Here is a 23,291-nt window from a genome sequence, read left to right on the forward strand (position 1 = left end):
CATTATATTACTTAAGAATTAGATAAATTTAAAACAAGAGATAAGAAATTTATTTCTGTACACAATGTACAAACATTCTCCATGCAACACTCATGCTTGATGACACATAGTTTCAAGAAAGAGTAATATCTGAATTTTCCCTTGCCTTTGTGCCTCTCTACCATTAGCGTGGAACGCTAATCCATCTCCTTGCAGTGACATATAACGTAGACTTTACAGATTATCTAATCTTAATGAAGCAGTTTCTCTGCTGGCTTGAGCTGGAGAAACTCCAGTGACTTCAGAACCTGACCATGTGAGTGAGGGGGTCTGGCTCCACGTCAGGTTCCTGAATCATTTGCAAAGGATCACTTATGTAACTTCATTATTTTCCTCATAACAATGCAGTGAGGGATCAGGTTCCACAGACCAGTAGCAGCTCCCAAATTTGCACAGTTAGATCAATGCAATTCATGCTGTCCTACAGTGTCAGCTGCTAAAGGGACACAAATGCTTTTGTTTTTTTGTTTTCACCTAGACAGTGGGTGTTGGACAGACATATTAATCAAAATCGGTAACCTCTGCAACTTGGCTGAATTATTATAAAGTGTCTGCGAAATGGTTTGGGTTCATTAGGCAAAAAGATCAAGGGTAACTGGAAAAATCCATTTATGTTAGAGAGGAAATGTGGTCGGTGACCTAAGCTTGTATTAAGCCCTTGCCTTACGATTGCTGCTGCAGCTGATTCAATAGACCACGCAAAATAAGCAGGTAGTTGCCTGAGCTACGTGAGAGCAGTTTTCAGGTTACTCAGACTTCTGTTGGTCATTGGCTCACAACACTGGCAGCCCCACAAAAGGAGAGGACCTCATACCCTGATTGCTTTTGGGGGACTACAACAACAAAGTTAACAGAAAAGCACAGCAAAGCCAAAAATTACTTCAGACAGAGACACTTTTTTCGAGCTCCCAGTCAAGGTTTCTCTACACAGCCAGACAGTTGAGACTGCAAACATGATTAGTGTGATTAGTGCACACGGTTTTTAGTCTACCTGTTTACATTTCTCTTCCAAGTTTCCTTCACCAGGCCCTGAGGAAGCTGTAGTTGTCCTAGCAGGCAAATCCTCACCCACCCAACTATGCATGGTCTGGGTTTGACAAACAGGAAAGTTGATATTATTTAGAGAAAGCATAGATTTTTACGAAATCATCTAAACAGTACGCATGCTATCTTTTCACAGAAGAGTTTTAATCAGTTGCTCGCTTAATTTCAAGTAAAGAAAAGCATTAATATTTGATTTACCAAGGAAAGCATTCTTTTCAGCAGAGGGCAGCAGCGGCTCAAAATTTCCCACAACTCTCAGGTTTACAGATCACCCCCTTGTTCTCCTACAAGGCTTTGGCAACCTCCTGATGGCCTCCATAACCACCTGAAAGCCTGTGCTGAGGTACAGAGCCCAGGTGGAGATGGCAGTTGCATCTGGCCAGGCAGGAGCAGGGGAATAGCTGCTTGCATCTGATTGCACCTCACAAACATCTCCAAGTTCAGAGGAAAAAGCAGTTAAGAACAAGGAAACTCCTTACTCCAGGGCAGGTATTAGTCTGATAGACCAACAAATGCATTTTGTCCTGTGCCTGGTCCGGGGAAGACCCACACTAACATAGAACAGGTTGCCCAGAGAGGTGGTGGATACCCCATCCCTGGAGACATTCAAGGTCAGGCTGGACAGGGCTCTGAGCAACCTGATCTAGTTGAAGATGTCCCTACTCATTGCAGGAGGTTAGACTAGATGACCTTTGAAGGTCCATTGCAACCCAAGCTGTTCTATGATTCTATGATCTACTCCCTGTATGCATCATTCATTTTGCCACCCATTCTGAGGCAAATAGAGTTTCCACAACTTAAGGCACACTAGAATAGAGAAGGTCTCTCTCATGTCACTTTGAATCATACTAAACAGCAGAACAAATAGAGATCCGCTGAGATTGAGAGGCAGCACTGACACATTAGGCAGCTTGTATTAGCACATATTGGCATAGGGCAACGCTTTGATTCTCCAATGAGTGTAGCTGATGTTAAATGAGTTAATTCACATCTACTGAGACCGTTTGCAGGCTCTAAACAAGTGTTAAGTAAGTGTACTTTCCAGCAGACAGTTAAGTGCTAGCTGACACTAAGCTAATAAACTATCTACCAAACCTCCTGCTTGTTCCTTTTTCAGTCTAAAATCAGATGACTATGGACAACCACATTACTGATATGGTAATATGAAACACAATGGCTTCGTGAGTTCATACATAATCCAAGCACGTTAACTTGAGTATAAGTTTTAAACACACAGCTTTCCCAAGATACTTCTATTAGAGTATGCTGTTTACATCCACAGCCTGAAAAGGAAGAATTTGTTTAATAGACTTAAATTCAGAATTCACATACAGATTAAATCCACATTGCTATTGTGTTTTATACAGCATACACTTAATATATCATGAAAGGCTCTTACAAGTTAGACAGTTGCATTACATGTGTCAAAGGCATCTCAAACAAGTGCCAGCAAAAACTATGCAGTACTGAATCACCACTTATTTAGATTATCATTGTATAAAGGATTACGAATTCTTATGTGTACTGTTGTTTTGTGATCTGGACATAGCAAAGACCATGGCAAAAATGTTCTTTATTTCTGGAAAGCCAGGTATTACTCTAGAAGTCAAGCTGATGAAGGCTACACTGAGTAGCTTTGCATCTTACAAAATGGCACTGGTTGCAAAAATATGTTTCATGACTAGAAACAAAGGTTACATTTCATTAATAACTGATAAGCTTTTATTATAAACCTGGTATAGGTCTGAATTCTGAGGGAAAAGTTCACACATACAAGCTAAGAAAGAAAAGCTACTGAAGTAAGATGGTTTGTAATGAAAATATGAACTTATCTACACAAGGTTTTGAAATGCATCACATAAGTATCACCTCTGAGTTTCAAAACAGATACATCGCCTATAGCTAGGTAGGGGGTTGTGTGTATTTATATAAGAGCCACATACACACAAACATGTTATGCACAGACACATAGTATAAGCACGAGCATACACATTCTGTGAAATAACTCGTATTGTCACATACTAGCTCTTACTGTTTCAAGTAAACTGAGAACATGCATTTATATTACAAACCGCTTTCAACTCAAAGGATACTAGAAGACTGTATAAGGTAAAGAGATTCATTTTCAGGAAATCTACACCCGTACCACTGGGGTAACAAACACGTGATTTTCTGGCCACTGATGTTGGGAAAAGCCATTTTCCTCACACTGCGTTCACTAAAAACATTTGAGTCTCATAGCTCACTAGCATCACATTCAAAACAAACAGAAAATGACGGCTACTATTTTGGAAACACAGCTAGGACACAGAGATCCTTTTTGTTCTAATAGCACTAAATCAAGTAAAAACTGAAGTCCACCAAGTGACATTTTTGATGTATTACACTATTCTTCTAACACTGACTGAAAGGAGCTCCTCTGTGCATTTAGGCTGAATTTGACTTCTTCAGGAATATCCTTTGCCTAAAAGGCTGACCTGAGCAGTATGGACATAGTCCTATTTAAGACTCCAGAAGTCTGACATGAAACCCTAAGGTAACCTCGCTCTTCATGAAGTCCATGAGATGCACAAATCTGGTGCTGGAATATTGCAAGAGTGCCCGAGAAACCTCCGACTTAGAAAGGCCAGGGCCTGTGGCTGGGGAATATTAAAACAATTTGCCATTCAACAGCATTTCTGCAGACATTGTCTTTGCCACTGCTTCTGTAACAGGCCACAGCCAACGGTGTTTATTGCCCAACACCAGTAAAGGTGAACAGTGCCACTTCAGCTCATTAAGAGTCTTTGGGAGTGCTTTTACATTGAAGCTTCTGACCCAGCGTTGCTCAAATCAGCCTGATGCTAGACAGAAAATTAAACCTTCAGAAGAGACTTTAGAGGTCTCATGGCACCACACTGCAAAGGAGCCCAATTCCATTTCCTTAGCACTGTTTGATTTTCTGTCACTGGTCCTCCTACAGACATCACAGCAATATTTTATTCAAACTTGCTCTGGGCTTTATTGATTAATATGATTTCCTTACCAAAGTAACAAAAATCAATATTTCTCAAGAAATGACACCTACGACTACTAATTAAAGTAGTAAATACATCGTCCTTGCCTGTTGGAGCATATGAAGAATTTGTTGACCTGCAGCTTTCTCTCTGAAATCTTCCTTATATTCTGGTATAATTCAGAAACAGTTTCTCAATCGGTTTTAGAAAAAAATCTGATCCCAAACTTTTCTTTGGACACCTCTAAGCTTTGTCTGCAAATCAGCAGTGCCAATCCAAGGAGGGCACTATCCCTAGAAGTCTCAGGGGGACTTCATCTTCCTGAAAATCTCAGTAACAAGCATTCTCCTGGGCTCTTTGATTCATTGCAGTGGTTCTGGTTTCTTACCACGTCCCATCCACTGTCTGTATTCAAGGACAATTGATAAAAGTTTTCCCAGTTAGTTAAGTGGAAGACAGAACATGATGTACATGTGACATGAGCCTGCCCATAACACGTAAAAATGCACCCAAGTTTGTAAAATAAAACTACTATAGGAAAGTGTCATCAGCAGAGAAGCCAGCCAGGATACCTGGCACAAAGGAAAAATGTCATCTTCTTCCCTGACATTAGCAGTCCAAGTGATAATCGGGCAATACAGATCTTGTTACCTATCATTAAGAACAGAGCTTGGTTGATTAACAAGATGCTGGGCAGTGACATCGGCCCTTCACCTTGAAGGCCTTGTTCCCCTTCAGCCTGTACAAGCTCCTCCTAAACTCCAAGATCCTGTGTGCCCTCACAGACAATTCCACCCCCTCAAACGCTGAGCACTCATGTTTAATAAAAGTTTCCATTCACCCAAGCCTTGGGCATGAGGCTTCTTTAGGCTTTGGCCAGAATCAAATCAGAAGCCTCATTTTAATTTCCATTCTCAAAGCGATGGCTCTCTTCCAAGATCAAAGTATTTTCCCATGCAGAGCCCAAGCCTGTCATCCAAATTCAATAAGCACTTTACCTATGTAAGGATTGCACAATAACTCTGCTGGCAATATTAGTGATAATATAGTGAAGTTACTGACAATGTCCTCAGACCAATCATTGTGGTTTTGCATTGTTACTTTTCTGTGTGGTAATTAACTGGCTTTTGTAAAATGACTTCATCAAATCTTAAACCTTTTCCAACAAAAAATCAAATGGACACCTTGTTAGAGAGAGGAATAAACCAAGGTAGAGGAAAGTCAAGTGCATCACACAAGGCTAGCTGCTAGTGCAATCAAAATTAAAGCTCAGTTATCTGAAATCCTGATCTGTGCCCTGCCCATCAATACATTCTGCTTAGGGAAAATAGCAGCAGGACAGCTGTACGTGCAGAAATTACCAACAGGTGCTCTCCTTGCGCTGGAACCACATCCCACCCAAGTTTCTATGCGATGCGGTGTGACCTGTTCCTACCCAGTGGCTTTTGTTCAGCATGGAGGACAAATGTCTTTCACCTTTCTTCTAGCACTGCTTGCAGGAAGTAAATCCTAACTTGAATGCGGTAAACACCCATAAGTATCAACATTCTTTAAAACAGGACAAATATTTACCTGTACCACAGGGCAGTTCACCTTATTTTAAACATAAAGCTTGACAATAATTTTGACCATACATAGCTCATGGCTACTATCAGCAGCTTAAATGGTTTCTGCCCTGAGAAGGAATCATGACATTTTGTCAATGACACTCTGTAATACCAACTGTTTGTTCCTCAAAGTACACCATGTTTTTCTTGTGTTAACAGAACTTATGTTTAGCTACAAATATAATTCCACATGAGAACATAAACTGTTTTATGCACAACAGCATTTCCTTTGACTGAGTTTTTTTTTATTTCACTAGCTATAAAACATGATCTGGAGCTCAAGTGATGTGTCAGATAGGTGAAATATGCTCACTTAGTCATCACAAGAATATGCAAAGTTTATTAACAAAGCTGTATCATTCAGTGTGAAACAGATATCTGGACTAAATGTCACTTTTAGTTCTATTTTCCTCCAGTGCCTTAACACCACAGTGCTGGGACCTCCGTGACCATCATATATAGTGAACACAGTAATGGACAGATGATAGCTAATAAAAGGATAATCCCACTATTGACTGAAAATATAATCCATTTCTGGAACAGATCCTTTGGTTACTACCATAGGATCAGATCTGCATGACTAATTGCCGTTTGCACACGGCAGCTATGTGCTTTCCCCACTGAGAGAGGTCATTTATATATTATACACAACCACCAGCCTGAGTGAGCTTGTTTTACCTGCATCTGCTCCAAGGCAAAATCCAGCCAACACAGCATGGCCATCTCACATACAGAGATGCTACTTGCGTTAAGGTAGCATTCAGTAACTCAAATCTGGGTGAGAACCACCACATTGGGACTACTTATTTGGGGGAAACAGTCCCTGCCTTTGCAATTAGCTGAGACCTGGCATTGCTGTTCCAACAAAGCGGCCACAGTCGGACACACGGACTGGACCACGCCAGCCAAGACTCTTCAGTACCCCCAACAAATTCTGCTCTTGTCAGCTTGCAGGAGCTGAGTCGATTGCACTGGTGGTCTCAAATCCAGGTTCTATTAAAAAATATTACTTTATTCTACACTTTTCATGGCCTCTTGTAGTACTTTGATCATTTGAAGACTGAATTGGTTCTTCTCCCTCCCCCCCCCCGCAACCGCTGTCTCTATTTTCAGCTTGTGTCAATGTTTACAATGCATGGTCTGTTCTGCACTAAGAAAACCTCAGACCTTGAAGGCCACCATAATACATTTCACAAGGGCAGAATCTTGTGATACTTAAATGAATCATCATGATATAAAAAGGCAGTTTTTGTTCCAGGTTATAGTCTCCAAAAAAGGAGGACAATTTCTTAATTGTGTTCTTCAGAACACTTCACCTGTCTGGGTTGGCCCTTGATAATCCAGTTTGTTACTGCATAATGAATTTATTAGTCTGTTAACTACAATCCTGACAGAGATAATGGCCAGTGATTGCTTATAAATCCTTCACCGCAGTGTTTCTTCTAAAGCCCGTGGTTTGTACTATGTTCTTAATAAAATCATAGTACAACAACGGTATGATGAAATAAAAGATCACCTTCATTTTTAGTAGCCTAAGTTAGCTTAGCTGTATAATAATTTATTTGAAATCTACAGGCATCAGAGGCCAATCCAAGCCACACACAGGTTTAATAAAAAGAATTTAGATTCAATAATCTCTTATCAGCCCCAAAGGCACTTGCCCGGGCACCACTCAGGTGGAGCTGCTGGAAGTCCTGGCAGAGCTCTGCATGCCTATGAAACAGATAAAAGGATGGATACCGCGCTGTGAACACCCGCTCCCCACATCCCACAGCAAACAGCCCATTTTTTCAGCTCTGCCCACACTCTTCACTCAACTTTGCATGCAGCAATGATGACCCCTAATGGTGAAACATTTCTTCTACTGTGCAATATGCAGAGATTTTTAATTTGTATTTCTACTTGAATTAATTACAGCTCTCTCTTGCAGACCACCAGCAGAGTAAACTGCTTGAGGTTTACTTGAACTGTAACAGAGAAGCAGCTTCTTTGCCTGTTTAATTCTTTCTGACCTTGTACATAGAAGCATCAAACAGAAATGCATATTCCAGATCTAAGTCCAGGATTTAAAGTCACCCTTTTTTTTCCCTGAGGCAGAAGCAAGTTTCAGTCACACTGGTGGGAATAATCCCTGCACAAAATCTTCAGAAAAGAGGATGACATTTTTCTCCAGATCCAATCAGTTGTATGCCAGAAAGCAAACGGCATGTACCCAAAAAGCTTCTTTGAAGCCTTGTGTCAGCTGCAGCATCTTTGATACCAAGTGATGATCTCATCAGAATCACATAATTGCTAATAAAAAATATATTTCCAAAGTTATAAAATCGTACATTATTCTAGCATTAATTCAATATTTTAAGTGCAGGTGGAGTGTAAATATCCCGTACAATTTATATATTCTGAAATGCTTAAAGTTTTTTTAATTAAAAAAATTGAAGTAAATCTCAAAGTCTTTCACTCCTACTGGAATCTATCTCTACATCTGGGCTGGAAAGAGGAGGTAATTTTGAATCGTGTTATAGATGCCAGGTACATAAAACTAAGTTGCACTTTTCTCTTGGGAGAGATGAGTATCACTATCTGCCCCATTTTAGCTCACCTGACACTTGCATCTACAGCAAGATAAAGAACAAGGTACTGTTTTACCCAGGCCTGACCTAAATGTGTCAGTGTTTTCCAGGTTGAGATAAACACACAGCTCTTAAAAGAAAAAGAGTTGAGAGCCCCTGGCAGGCTAGTGATTTGTTTACTTTCTTTTAACAATATTATAACACAGAAGTTGTGCTAGATTTCACTTGAGTCTACAAAGCACAGAGTCTTCACCTAAATAAACAAAAACCTACAGATATTTCCAGACTGCTCAAGAAAAACATTTTCAAACTGATCTCTTTTTGCACAGTAATAGTACTTCAAGTTACATGGCTAAGTACCCACTAGAAAAAAAAATATATGAAGATATGCTTCAGAAATGTGTTTTTACTGAATCAACAATTTGTTTTGGACAGTAAGATATGTAAAATCCATTTTTCTTAAGTAGAATCTAACCTTTTTTTGAAGAGCAATAATGACTGCAATTTATTCTTCATCCTGGCTTACCTTTCTCACATCTGAGCTCTTTGGTTCTGTAGTCCAAGTTATAATTCTTGATACAGCAAGTCTTGTCTCACTGGAGTTCACAAAGTCTGTTGGATCCATCTGTCTTGCCAAGGACTCAATATACTTCAGGATAGCAACTTTCACCTGAGAAGTGAAAAGGGATTTATTAATCTCATGAGCCTGCAAAGATGGATTTATCCCATAATAAACAGTAACCACTACAGATCGATAAGACCTATGCCATGTTTTGAACATCAAGAGCAACTATCCACTCAGGATAAATTCTGTGTAGAGTATGGACTAGTGTATCAGAACTGACTTGAAATACAAGTATTTGCATAAGCAAAACAGTACTCCACCATACTGTTCCCACTGGCTGTTATTGTTCTAGATACCAAAACACAGCTTTTGGTCTCAAATCAAATGCCTGATGCTGGAGTCTCAACAGATCCAAAATTTGGGAGACTGAAGAAAGAACACCTGAGTCATTTGTCTCAAGTACATTCCTGTCTCCGGAAGATGAATGTTTACAGTGTTCCTACAGCTTTGAAACAGTAACCTCCTGAAAAACAAGTCCGCACAACAGCATCCCATTGGTAGGATTCAGTAACAGAAATCTCTGATGCTTTTTACTTCAAATCCTACATGTGCTATGCCTGATCTGCACAACAAGCACTTAAGCTGTGCCTAGGGCCCAATCCCCCAGTTGGTCAGACTGGGTCTGGTCTGTTCTGTGCTGCACAGCCAGGTTTGCCTCCATCAAGACCATGGTGAAAAGGAATTTTCCATGTCTAAACTTTAATAAGCTCCAGTGTGCCTAAAGCCCAACTCTTATTGATTTGAGTCATAGGGTCCTATTTTAAAGATATTTAGATTTATTAAAACTGAGAACAGAGGAGATTATCAAAGTTGCCAATATGATTTCTATATCATGCAGGTAACTTACAACCAGTTATCTTGTCATGAGCTCTATGCTTTACAGTATGTCTGACACGGCAAGCTAGGACAACCACGTTGATGCTTTAGTGAAAAGGCTTTTGATACTGACCTTCAGGTTTGGTGTTTGGGTCTGATCTACAATAAACCTCATCAAAATGTTAAATTGTTGATCAAATGGAAAAGAATCCCTGTCCAAAGAAAACAAAGGCAAAAATGTAATGCAACATAGATTTTCAGGACTAAATTAACTCGATACATTAAAGTTTACACAACAGATTGCAGCACCTGCAATGCTTTTCTTCTTAACTTTACTGTCACTCAGAGAAACTCCAAGTCTAAGGATTAGCTGATTATTGATTTAGTACTACCAAAATCTGCTAAGTCAATACCTTTATACACTGTTACTCTATCTGTTCTCTGTAAATTTATCCAGCTTTTGGCACACCTTTCCATTCCTTCCCCATTTCAGGCTGTGCTTTGTTCCCTTATCTCTAGTAGCAGACAGGTTCATCTTTTCCTCAGAGTTCATATCTGGTTTTGATTTCTCTCCTCTTTTTCCTCCCTCTATCCTTGTTTTGCCTGGAGTTCTACTACTATTTTCTTAACTATCCTGTTTCCAGGATGGGCTGAACTTCATTATTACGGTGTCCTGTGCTGGATGTCCATAGAAAAGGATGTGGACTACAAACTGCTGTGCACATCGCAGTAGCGTTCAAGGTCTGTTATTTGTTTTGCTGTTTGAACACATGAAAGATATTCTAAACTTTGTGGTAAAAAACATTTTCACTCTGAATACTGCAAATATGTAATCTAGAAAACTGATAAAGCACATGCACACCAAAAAAACCCCCAAATTGTTACACATTTAAAATGTTATGCTTTGAAGCTATCTATTTAGAAGAGAGACAGGCCTTTTTAATTCAATGCTTGAAATGTTGTGACATAACTTTGCTCTCCTTTGTTCTGGTATTCATCAAGAATAAGCCCTCAAAATACGGGTTTCTAAAATGTCCATGAGATTCCTCCTGTAATCCCACAAAAAAACTCCATACCATTTGCCACCTGAGTACTCTACCTGGTGACATCCAGAGCTTTCTGAACTTTCGCCTGCACAGAGCCCAGCAAATCCGCTCCCATTTTTTTTAGCAATTGGGTCAGGAGAACAAAAAGCCAATCCTGCAAGTCATCTTTGTGAATGATGATGAAATCAACCAGGGTTTCCAGAAACATGCTGAAGACCTATAACCAAAGTAAGTGTCACAAAAAAGAACGCCCCGCTTTAAATAAAAATAATCAAAGGGGAGGGGTTTACAATATCAGTTTCAAGATGATTTTGTTACAGACAGTTTAATGAATGAATGTTTTAGTTACTATAATACATTGCTCTAAAACAAAAAAAAACCCAAAAACAATAAAACAGACAAGACACATCTAAAGTGTGTCATATTAAAATACCACATGAAACAAATGAAGGAAGGGGGTAGAATACACTTACTCTCTGTTGTGAATTCCACAGCAAAGCAGGCCATGCAACAAAACAAAACACTCGTTAGCACACAGTGATCAAGGCTGGTTGTTCAGATGCAGTTTGCCAACAGATAAAAGATGCATTCATTGAAAGTTTACATTTTCTTAAAACACAATCTCTTCGTAGTGGAGTTATTAAAAACATTATATACCTTAGATCAGATCCAGTCTCCTCACTCATGAAAGTAACACTTATATATGTTTGTATGTAACAAAGTTTACATATGCTTCACACCAGAACTAGTGAGTTTGTAGCAATAATTCTATAAAGGCAGTGCAGATGACAGATCACTGCTGCCACAGAGGACAAACTGAAGTCCAGTGTGCAACAAACCCTCACCTTACTCGGAAATTGGAAATATTTTGCAAACTAACTATACCTTCGCTCTTTCCACAACACATACTGAACCTCTGAGCACCCAAGCATTAAGACCTTACAGGTAGGAACTGCCATAGGCCTGTGGGACAGCTGGCCCAGTCTATAACTATGGCCAAAAATACACACTTCAAGCAAGATCTGTGACAGGCAACTGTGCCTGCCCGGGAGTTTCCACCTGACAACCATTTATTAAAAGTGGTTTACCAAGTGGTCTGAAGTACAAATACTTATACAACTTATTCTTTCTTTCTCAAACTGTACTTAACCCAACAGCAGATGTTTTTCCCCAGCCATCACTGGTTGCCCTCCACCAGCAAACCTCCTCAGGCAAGGGCACAAAACCCCCTCTTCCCCTCTCACGCTTACCTGCCGGCCAAATACCACTGGGTCTGAATGTGCCTGCGGCCCAACCTCCCCATTCCCCAGCCTACTTCTTTTTAAGAGATGTCTGTAACTTCTTGCCACAGCCTTTAACTTCAACAGTCAGTGTTATAAAGAAGGCAAAGTGGCTACATTGAAGACTTTATTTATGAGACCCTGAACAATATTTTGGTGAGATTCCATATACAACATACAAATCCCGATGACCATGACGCTCATTACCATTCCTGAACTTCACTCTATCATCAAGATAGTCCCTAGAGAAGCACAGATAATACTGAACCTCTCGCTGCAGGAGCTGACACCTGAGAGCCATTAGGCTGCTCCTTGGGAAGCACAGAGTAACCAGCTCCTAGCAACACGAGAGAGACTGAGACACATCCCTCCATTGTAAAACAGATAAAAATCAAGGAGATTTATAAATGGCAGTTTCCCCTGGCAGATGGCGGGGCAGAAATACAAAATATTAATCTTGGAACAGTGTCAAGTGTGCACATACGGTAACACAAGAGAGTGAGCCAAGTCTTTGTGATCTTACCTTGCTGTGAGGGTCAGCAAACATGCGAGTAAATATTTCACATAGCCTTTTTAACTCGACTCGGCTAAAATACATAAATAAAACATGGTATTAATGCTAGAACTCCAGTTGCAGTAAAAAAGCTAGTAAATATTAACAGCTGAAAAATCTAACCTCCTTTATTTAAATATTACTTAAGTCACACTTTTAAAACCATGTATCAAGGCAAAGCCTTAACTGGCATTCTATTAATAGTTTAACTGCTGGAATCACCAGTCTTACAAAGTCTAATAAACTGGTTTTTAAAATCAAAGCCAGACACCTGCATTTCCTGCTGCTTCTATCTTCTTTGGTATTCTGGATTGCAGAAGACAACATGAAATGTGCATGTTTGGGTGGTATTTACTTTCTGCTTGCATCAAGGCTGCTGACTAACTGGAATACTGGTCTCTTGCAGCTTAAGAAAAGGTTTAAGTCTCCTTTGTGTCAGGGAATTTAAATTTTAAGTCAAACAAGAACTTTTATGCTGTTTGGGTATATACTAATCATAAATATTTTGGTCTAAATTCTCAGTAGCTTCCAGCAAAATCAGTGTAGAATTGCACAACAGTTACTAGAACTGACTACAAAGCCTGAGAGCAGGCACATTGAGGAGACAAATGTTTAGACCTGGAAGACAAGTGGCCAACCTAGTAAATCAGAAGATAATTAAATCAAAGCGCAATTTAAGTGGAGGCTCCTTTGAGTAAGAGATTATTAGACACTCAGTAAGTAACGCTCTATGCCAGGGGAAAAAAGAATGATGTATGAGTCCCTTTCATAAGATACTGAGTTTGAGTCAAACACAGAACTGTTTGGTGCCAAAGCTCTTACTTGCCATATATTGAAAACACAAGTCTTAGTTTTCCTGCAAGACAAATTGCCAAAGACTGAAGAAGCTTTGTTTGTTTACTGTGCAAACAAAAACTAGAGCACAACAGTTAAGTAACATTTCCTGCATATGATTGATGCAGTTAGATATTTTTCACAATAAAACCAGAGCAACTAGTGAAATGCACATGGATTGCTTAGAGAACAGCCATTCAGGTCTTGACTAAAGGTATCCTCTTCCCAGAAAGATGTTAATTCTACAATCCACCAACATATACTCCTCTCAAAACAAGCTGCAAAGAACAGGCTGGAATATGATAGTAGTCTGCAATTATTTTATGTTAGCCTGTTTATAAGTATCACAGGACATTTCTTCAAATAAATTTATGCATGAAAGGTTAATCAAACATTTTAAAAGGCACAAAACCAATGGTCTTAAGAGTCTGATGATGAGGAAAAAGTCTTTGTAACGATACCACAGCAAGCTGTCAGTCTCATTCAGGATGAGCCTGCCCAGTCTCACAATGACTACTCTACAACGGTCTCTTGACTTCATGCAGATTGCAGCTCTCTGAATTAATTCCTATTTATTACTCTAATGAATTTTCTTTCAGGCCAAAGGTTGCATGAAGACACCGCGTGTAAGCGTGTCTCATTCTAAAAGCTCATGGACTCAAGGTAACAATGCACGTACTAGATTGAAAGAGGCAGTGGAAGAATGTCTCCTTAAGGGAGCTGTTGGCCTTGTTTTATTTAGAAGACCTTATGGGGAACTCTTATAGAATAAGGCCACATGAAGCTGTAGAACACAAACAGGATATGTAAATGCCACATCACTTTGCATACACATCTTTCTGGATATGCAAATCCCAGCTAATATAGTCTCAGCCATCTTTCAGTTCAGACTACTAAAGAAAACCCAGCCACATCATTGTCTTTTATTAAACTTGTTATACCACAACAGAAATTATGTTTAATTAGAAGACAGACAGACTTGCCCCTTGGACTAATGACCTTGATGATGTTCTGCAAGATGCTGTGGGAACAAACAGTATGATAAAATCTAATAATCAGAACAGGCACCAGATCAACCCCAAACCAAGGAGGAAGCAGACCAAAAGCAAACCAAAATGAAATATAATCTAGAGAACTAAAACCAGTATCAAATTAAAAAAATAACTCCACAGGGGTTTAGTTTCTGAGACAGGTTTATAAACTATTCAGGATCAAAGGTAAGTAAATGTGTCAGCTTGAGGGACTGGTGACAGCAGCACAGTTCAAACACCACCACCAGCACAGCTGAAAACAATAGCTGAATTCTACTGGCATTACTGCTAAGAGCTACTGATCTGGTTAAATAGCTCATCACTCAACCTTCGCTGCACTTCCTCCATTGAACTATCCCAAGAGCTCTCAAAACCTTGGTTATAATCCTCACGCACCTTTCTGGCAAAAAAAACACCCACAAAAAACAAAAACCAAAGTCTGACTCAACTTTCCCATGTAAGTGTATGAGGTGCCTGAGTCTTTCCAGACAGTTCATTAAAATAAAGAAAAAAAGACAGCACACATGTGAGAAGTATCTTTTAAAAAACAGGTAAATAGATCATACCAGAAAGCAACCCTGATCTAGAGACTCTAGCTACCGATGTCATTATAAAAACCTGTAGCACTTCTCACTTAAGAACTGCACCACATCAGGTGAAATGCTAGAATATCTTTATGATGGCACAAGAATAACTTTTCCAGGCCTGCTCACAGTACATTTTCATTCAGCCTGTTAATATGAACCATCAAATATGTTCAGCCAGTGTGAAGTTCTTTCAAAACAGAAAAAAATGTGCAAATCCAAGGATGTAGGCTATAAACCATACAACCACCATTATAAACTTGGTCATAATGTAAGTACATAATATTCATAACAGGAAAATGAAAACATTACAGCTATTTGTGAATGCTACCTTCAAAGGAGCCAAAAGATAAACAGCTTGTTTCCAAGGACTTTCACCATGAACTAAGGGTGAAAAGCCCATGGTTTGAGAGCCAGTTAACTTTAGCTAATGTGACCTGTGGCCATAATGAAGTTTCCTCACGACTGTTGGGTAACTCTACAATCCTTTAATGTGTGACATGCCAAAGGTATTTGAAGGGTTTATGTGGCTTTCAATAAAGAAAATGGTCTGCCTCTCCTAGCATAAGCAAAGTTTCAGAGTCGGTACACCTACTTTATGCCTTAAGAAGCTTCCCTCTACATTATAAATGACATCATTTAGAGGAGAGTCAAGTTTCTGATATGAGATTTTAAAGAGTTACAAATAATATCTATAATTATAGCTAACACAGTCTTCATAAAGAGTTAAAGTATACTCAAGGTATTGAGCATCATCTGATCTCATCTCTGAAACACACACACCCTGAGTCATTTTAGAATAAGTGCAGTGTTTGCTTCAGCAACTAAGTTGCTGGGGAGAAAAAAAATAAAAGATACAGAAGATTCAAACAGACTAATGTAGAAACAGCACCACCCTTTGAGCACATTTACATTTCCATCACTGTGGGAAATCTCACTGTGCTGCAACAAGCACCAACCATCAGACGTCTTCTTGAGACAGAAGAAGGGATGAGGAGACAGCATGCTTATCTAAGTCTTGTCTACATTACTGCTACAACTTAATACAAACTTTACTGGTGACACCACAGAAATTTTTCCAAAAGTAATTAAAGTCCCACATTGTGGAGACAAAGCCTTCAGAACTGTTAAAGTTAATGCTGTCTGCATAAGGCAGGTAAACATTACTGACTTGTGACTATAGCCACCTCTAATGAATGACTGGCACTATGAAACTACCAAGGTCACCTCAGTGTCCGCTGGCTTTTCAGCAAGTTCTGAAGACCTATGAGCCCCTCTTTCCTTTCAGACCAGTTGGAGCTGGCACAGTGGTTGAGGACCTCGGCCACATCTTCGGTCTGCCGCAGGTAGTGAGGAATGCCCCCGTTCCTGGAGCCATAGGAGCGCTCCGAGCAAGCGCTTGACGCATCGCTGTTAGCATCGTCATCAGAGTACATCCCATAGGGTTCATATCTTCTTCTCACGGGCTTTTTCTGGAAAAGGGGAAACGCTGACTTTGTAAGTTATATAAAGTTACATCAATGCCAAAAGAAAAAACATTCCATCCATAACCACTGAAAGGAAGACTAGTGCTATTGTTATAGTGACAAAAGTGTTTTAAATATGTCACCAAGCACTGCCTGCTTACCCCTCACAGTCAAGCAAGGCAGATCCCATTGATTTCAATGAGACCATTCAAGCAACTAAGAGGAGCAGGGCCTGCCTTCCCCAGCATGAAAGCAAGGTAGTTATGCCCAGCGGAATTAGCAACTGGTAATGAAATCATATGTTATTTTATTGTCAATAATGGTCAGTTCCATTGTTAGAGAGTCTATGATTATATAACCTCTAATTCAAGAAAAAAAATAAAGATAAGGAAGGAAAAGCTGAAGGAATCTGTGCTGGCATGCACAGTCACTTTGATATGGATAATTAAGTGACTCTAGAGATGCACTGGGATATAGAAGATGACAATTTCTCTGTTAGTTTGGGCTAGGATTTTTCCAGAGGCTGCTACGGGAGTTTTTTCGAATCCCACTAATTTCCATAGCATGACATTACAGGACCTTATTCCCTTAGGTTCATCTTTGACAACCTCGACCCCTACAGAACAGATAGTACAATAATTATGCTAGCAAAACAAATTGTGTGCTATACTACAAAGCAAACTCTTAAATGAACCTTAACACAACAGGACTGTTAAGACAATGTATTGGGAAAAGATGGCCTATATTCTAAAGTGTTTGATACAGAATTCCTTCCAGTGTCCAGTTGTGCAGTTCTTGGACTTGTGAAGCCAGCAGAGTTTTGCTTCCACTAGGACTGCAGGACTGAAGCGTAGAAATTAACTCAAGTGCAGTATCATGGGTGTTAGCAATAGGGCGGGGAAAGTTGGAAAATAGAAATAAAAAGTCAAGAAAGCACTAGTACCTTGCTCCTGGAGTCTCCTAACAGCTGTAGGCAGGAAAATATTGAAGGGTGGGAAAAAGCATAGAGAATTATGTCAGAAGCTTATGTAGGGTTTGTTTTCGCAACAAAAACGTATAGCAAATGTGTCTTAGCAAATAAAAAGAAAATACAGTTTAAGCAAAATAAAAGTGGGTATAATAACGCCTGACTTTATCTCATAACTGTTGCACTACTCTTACAGCCTACAATCTCCATTAGGGAGCTTGGAAGTGAGATTATCTGTTCATAAATTTTTTAGTGTCAGATCTACACACAGCACCTCTTTGCTTACTTTTCAGAAATGCTGCTCTGGATGATACCAGAGTTTTTAGTAATAATTTATTTCCTCACACATTAGTAGTAGCATTTGATTTTAGAGTCTTGGAAAGAAATTCTGATGTCAGGAAATCACTATCTACAGTACAACACATTTAATCAACTTCACTTAACCAAGTTCTCTTTCAACCCGCAGTTCTTACACCACACTTTTTTGAAGCTTAGCTTCTTTCAAGACCCCCTGGCTGGCACCCCTGGTTTAAAGGCCTTACTCAACACCGAAGTTTCCATCGCCCTTTGAGTACTTCTGACAGATTCAAGCACTGATTCCCAGCCTAGACTGTGGATTTAGGCCAAGTCCAGTTCTCAACGAGAAGCAGTGCATCCAACAGGAATTGTACACAGGGAGCGGAGGTCACAAAATGACCCAATGTGTGTTTTGTTTAAAACGAGCATTTGCCTGAAGTCATCTTTGGAGAAGCTCTTTTCATTTCCTATTACAAGGAAAAAACTCCTCTGAAAGCAAGGCTGCTGAGTTAATGTGATGGCCGCTTTTACTCTCTCAAAAGAAACCTGAGGAGGGTTTGCAAACTGCCTGTTGTGAGAAGACAACCAAGAAAAAGCAAATTGGAGTGGTGGGAAAGAAGGGGACAACATGATCACGTTGCATCCCCTAGAGTCATACAAATTCAGATTGATCAACCAAGTCAGAAGCACCCCTTAGTTTCCAGCTACTTATGAACTTCCTTTTTTATGTATTCGACTCTTTAAGATTTTAACATTCTAGTATACTGCAGTTTAGTTTAAAAGAGTGAAATATTTAAAAGGGAACTCTCTAAGCGTAGCTGATTATTGAGTTACACCCAAAGAGATCTCAGTGATGAGTAGTGAACTGAAACAGTGATCCTCTCCTCCCCCAAGAAACCTGTATTCAGCAACTGCTCACGCTCAGGGACACAGCCCTATTTCATTTACACGGGCAAACCATCGCTTATAATTATGCCCTGAACTGCACTGGTAGCAAATTCAAGGTGCTGAGAACAGAAACTGGCTCACAAGCTGTTGTATTTGGTAACAGAATGTCCACTAACTATTCAGCCCACTAAATGCAGCATTGCCATCTACCATATACTACCTTTATATTATTCACAAACACTTTTTATAGAATCTACCTTTCCTTTAAAAAAAAAAGTTACATTTCTCCAGGAGTATCATCCAGAAATGGAGGTGACATGAGCTGGGTGACAATCTAATATAAAAAGGAAAATGTTAGCCATCCTTAGGGAAGGTGAACTAGGAAATAAAGAAAGTACATTGATCACAAACTCTGGGGACAAGGCTCATTCTCCAGAAAGAGAGACCTGAGATATCTGTCTCAAGATACATCAGGAAATCCTCCCCTCAGCTCAGGTCTAGGGCTGGAGAAAACCCAAGGTACGCTGCTACTCAGCTAATGCTGTAAGGTAATTGCTCCTGTCACTACACATTCTCTCACCTGCAAATACTTAAGCTAAATCCAAAGGTTTATCTTCACATTTGTCCTCTGAAGACTAGAAAACACTCTCTAGCATCTAGCTGAGAGAGATTATAGTACAGTAAGATTATACAGGACAATGAAATTTTTTAAAATGACAAAAAAAATCTGGAAAAGCACTGCATTTTTGAAAGTACTAACATCAAACTAGACAAATACACTTCAATTTAACTGCATGAAATGGTACCAATGACAGGCAAGCTAAGTTATGAGCTGATCCAAGTACCCAGCCAGGTGCAAGTAACACAGGGCAGGAACTTGTGAAATTCTCCGTTATTTTTGAAACCTGATCAGGAATTGAGACTAACAGAGAATACAGGTTTTTTGACAAAGTCTTCATGCAGGTAATGGGGTGGATGGAAAGCGCTGCCCCCATTGGTGCCAAGCAATCCTATAGTGTCACGTTTGTCCTCTGACAGTCAAGCAGAAGGCAAACAACTGATCCAACCCACCCTGTAGCTCTAGCACTGAGCCACAGCCTGCTTGATAACAACTGCAGAGAACTGACGTGGAATAAGGAAGCAAATATATCCAAAGACAAAACAGCAAAAGGTAACCAACTCTACAGCATGAGACACTGGCACAATCAGAACAAAGCTATTTAAGAAAGAGGAAAACGTACGTACAGGTAACTTTAAGCCACTTTCCGGTGTTGGAAGCATTTTGTATTTTTCCTCTTACCAGTGCATCGGCCACAGCAGCCTCCAGATCTGTGCTTGTGCTCAGGACTCGCATGGCATTCACAGAAGCAGGCATCCTGCCTGGCTGGCCGAGCCCAAACCGGTCTGCACAAAAGACAACATTGAAAGGGATTGTTAAATGAATTCACATCCACTTTGAATCCTAATCAGGTGCCCGAGCAGCTCTCCCCACAGGCTCTGGGAACTCGCAGTGCTTTTCCATTAAACACTCTTTTATCCAGAGCTCCAGAGAGTTCACCATTAGAGTAAGAAATAAACTATTGTTTGTTGGGCCCCAGAGACAATTTTGGATCCTCAGGGCATTACTTTTTAAAATTATTTTTCTTTCTTTTTTTAAATCTGGGAAGCAGAGTATCTATTTTGTCTTTCTTTTTAAACAGAACTTGTTTCAAAGTTTTACTTTAATGTCAAAGGTAGACATGCCAGTCCCTATCTGGCACCCTCAGAAATCAAGAGAAAGCCTTTCATTAACTTCAGAGAGACAGAATCGTGCCCAGCGTCAGAACATGTTAATACCTGAGCACTCATCCATCCTGCAGCTTTTTCTCAGGCAAGGATGTAAGACTAGCAGCACCAGATTAGCCTATTTTATGTCTGAAGGCTTGATTAACCTGTAGAATATCCCCCTACACTCTACAGTATAAAAAAAAGATTTGCTTGTGAAGTGACCCCAATTTTTGTTTTATTACTGTTCTTGAGAAGCCATTTAAATGTACACTGGACTGAAATATTGTTTAAAAGCTCTATGATATTAAAACCAGTATTTTTGACGAAACAATATCATCCTCCCCTTGAATTTGACAGTAAAGCTCTCAGTGGCATCAAAGTAACAAGGCTGAGTGCAAAATGATGTTTACACTCCTAAAACTAATTAGCTCACTTTAACATTTGCCCAGTCTGCCAAAAAAGTTACTGAAATTAGTTTATTTGGGCAAAAGCCAAATTCATAAAGGTGTGCTAGCAGGGATATGACAGAATCAGTGACTTAAGTATCACGGGCCGGTCCCACTCAACAGGGACAGATACGCTATGACCGGGATCCTGGCTCTGGTCTACAAGCAGCAAAGATTAGTTTTGGCACTCCAAGTTTGTGTTTCCATGTGGGCTTGTCTTTACTTGAGAAGGGCTGGGAACATCCCTCCTGGGACATACCTTACACCTCTGTCCCCCATATGTGCCAATAGAAGTTTTGCCAGCAAATTTGGTGGAGCAGAAATCAAACTGAGTGGATCCATTTGTATTTTGAGAAAAAAAATCTCAAACCTGAAGAGTAGTATTTATTTCAAATAGGAGTGTTATATATAAAAATTTACTGTTTCTTAGAGTTATGTACCCACACAAGACATTTCTGATTTACAACAAAAGCACATTTTCTACAAAACACATTACAAAGGAAAAAACAAACAAAAAAACAAACCAAAAAAACAACTAAAATTCTTAAAACTACTGCCAAAAAGTAATCAAATCATGACATTTCACAAAGAAATAAAAGTTGTATGTGTTATTACTATCCCCTTTTTTAATGCACTTGTGTTGAAGAATGATTTCAAATATTTAGGTGAAATAGTACATCATCCCTAAAATGGAAAGATCTGTACACTCTTAATAGCAGCACAGAGACAATGACAACGCATTAGGTCTTATTGACACTAAAGGCACCACTACAGAGATATACACTACAAAGATGTACAGAAGACAAGTATTTTCCTAAGAGTAAACTATATCTGGTATGGTACAAGGGCTGTAAATGTTGGTAAAAGTTCTGGACGCATTTTTATATTTAAACCCAACTCAGTGACATTACTCTAGCAAAATTTGGCTTTAACTTTCGAAATAACATCCATCAAAAATACCAGTCATTTGTTTTCACATTAATTTAGTATTACATTAGAAAAGGGAAGATAGCTTTGTTGTTTGTTTGGGGTTTTTTTAAATGAAGAACAGAATGACAAAGTAATTCAATTGTAGATAAGTTTAAATACCCAGCATAAAGAAATAAAAAAAAAAAAAATGGAGCCTTTTTTAACAAATTAAGTACAGTGTGGCATGCTGGTGTTCATCTGTCTCCATTGCTATCAGGAACTTTCTGAAATACTTCTTTCAGTGATCTTTAAATTCGTAACACCTAAAGTCACCCTGGTCTTCTCCCCAAGACACTATTTTCATACCCAAGTGCAGAAGCTGGACCTTAGGAGAGACCTCGGCGTCTCTCTAACGTGAGGCTGGAAACACATTTAGATCCAGAAATAACCAGTACAGGCAAGTCCAACGTTACTGGACAAGAAATAAGCAGAGCATGCTCTGCCCACATTCCCTTCTTCCCCTAACTATATTTATTATACTTGTTACAAACTGGGTGAGAACTCCTAGCCAACATTTTTGGCCTGATTTGGTCATTTTTAGCCTTCTTTAGGACACAGGTAACCATATACAATTTGATTAGGCTTTGCCAAATCACTGGAGCCAAGTATGAAGTGACTATCACAGGAAGCTGAATGCAAAGAAAGTTTACAACTGTATTACAGCTGAGGGCTTTTAAAAATATTTTCAACTATTTTTGTTAATTAAAAATTCAAATTATTACTTTGAAATGATGCAAACTGATTTGACCCTTTGGCATTTTTCATCAAGTAACCTGATAAGTGAAATATTTCGAGAGTTTTAGGTAAGTGACAGCCATATAACTAGACTTCAGAGAAACAGAATATTTTTCACTCCCTACCTAAAGGGATTTAGTCACATAATTTTCAGTATCGCTAATTCCATATGCAATTTTAACCTCCAAGTAAACACTGAGCCCTTACCTTTGACATCATCTTTGTCCTCACAACTAAGTTTCTATTGACCCAAAGCTAGCAGCTCTCTTTCATTTCAAGATTCCCAGTGAAATATCCCCATTCCAAAGGTAGTTAAAAGGTTCTCCATAACCTGCACCTGTGCAAATCCTGCACAGGGATGGGGAAGAAGCCACTGGAATCTGCAGATGTTTCTCATTGTATGTAAGCATTAATTTCCTGATGCAAACACAGTGAAATTAAGGAAATAATTTTTTCAACAACTTCCATGTACTTCGGACAAGGCCTTCAGAATTATATGAAGGATGGATTAGCACGTTATCCTCCAAAGTTCATTTTGAAAGCTCATCAGGTGCTTAACTCGTGCTGCTCTTGTGCATTTTGGAGAGGATCCCAAAAAGCACTTTCATTAACAGAGACAGGAGTCCAGAATATTTAGTAATAAATGGGATGAAACCCACTGGGATCAGGTCCTGGCACTGGGAACTGCTACACTGCTAAAGAGGAAACAAACAGGAGCTACAAGGACTCTG

General features: G+C 39.4%; 1 protein-coding gene across 8 annotated transcripts in view; it reads right to left on the reverse strand.

Moving 5' to 3' along the window:
• CLASP1 (cytoplasmic linker associated protein 1) overlaps nt 1-23,291 on the reverse strand; it is a 156,073-nt gene that overhangs the window by 30,591 nt on the left and 102,191 nt on the right. For 5 of the 8 annotated variants that reach the window (XM_080346549.1, XM_080346551.1, XM_080346547.1 and 2 more), the window contains 7 exons: nt 19,944-20,047; nt 17,435-17,458; nt 16,253-16,497; nt 12,547-12,610; nt 10,797-10,960; nt 9,831-9,909; nt 8,783-8,926 (listed from right to left, as the gene is read on the reverse strand). In XM_080346549.1, coding sequence (XP_080202675.1) covers nt 8,783-8,926; nt 9,831-9,909; nt 10,797-10,960; nt 12,547-12,610; nt 16,253-16,497; nt 17,435-17,458; nt 19,944-20,047 — 824 coding nt within the window. The remainder of the gene's footprint in view (nt 1-8,782; nt 8,927-9,830; nt 9,910-10,796; nt 10,961-12,546; nt 12,611-16,252; nt 16,498-17,434; nt 17,459-19,943; nt 20,048-23,291) is intronic. The other 3 variants (XM_080346545.1, XM_080346544.1, XM_080346548.1) reach the window with 1 other exon arrangement.

Source organism: Nesoenas mayeri (genome assembly GCF_963082525.1).
Source record: "Nesoenas mayeri genome assembly, chromosome: 6".
NCBI classification, from domain to species: Eukaryota; Metazoa; Chordata; class Aves; order Columbiformes; family Columbidae; genus Nesoenas; species Nesoenas mayeri.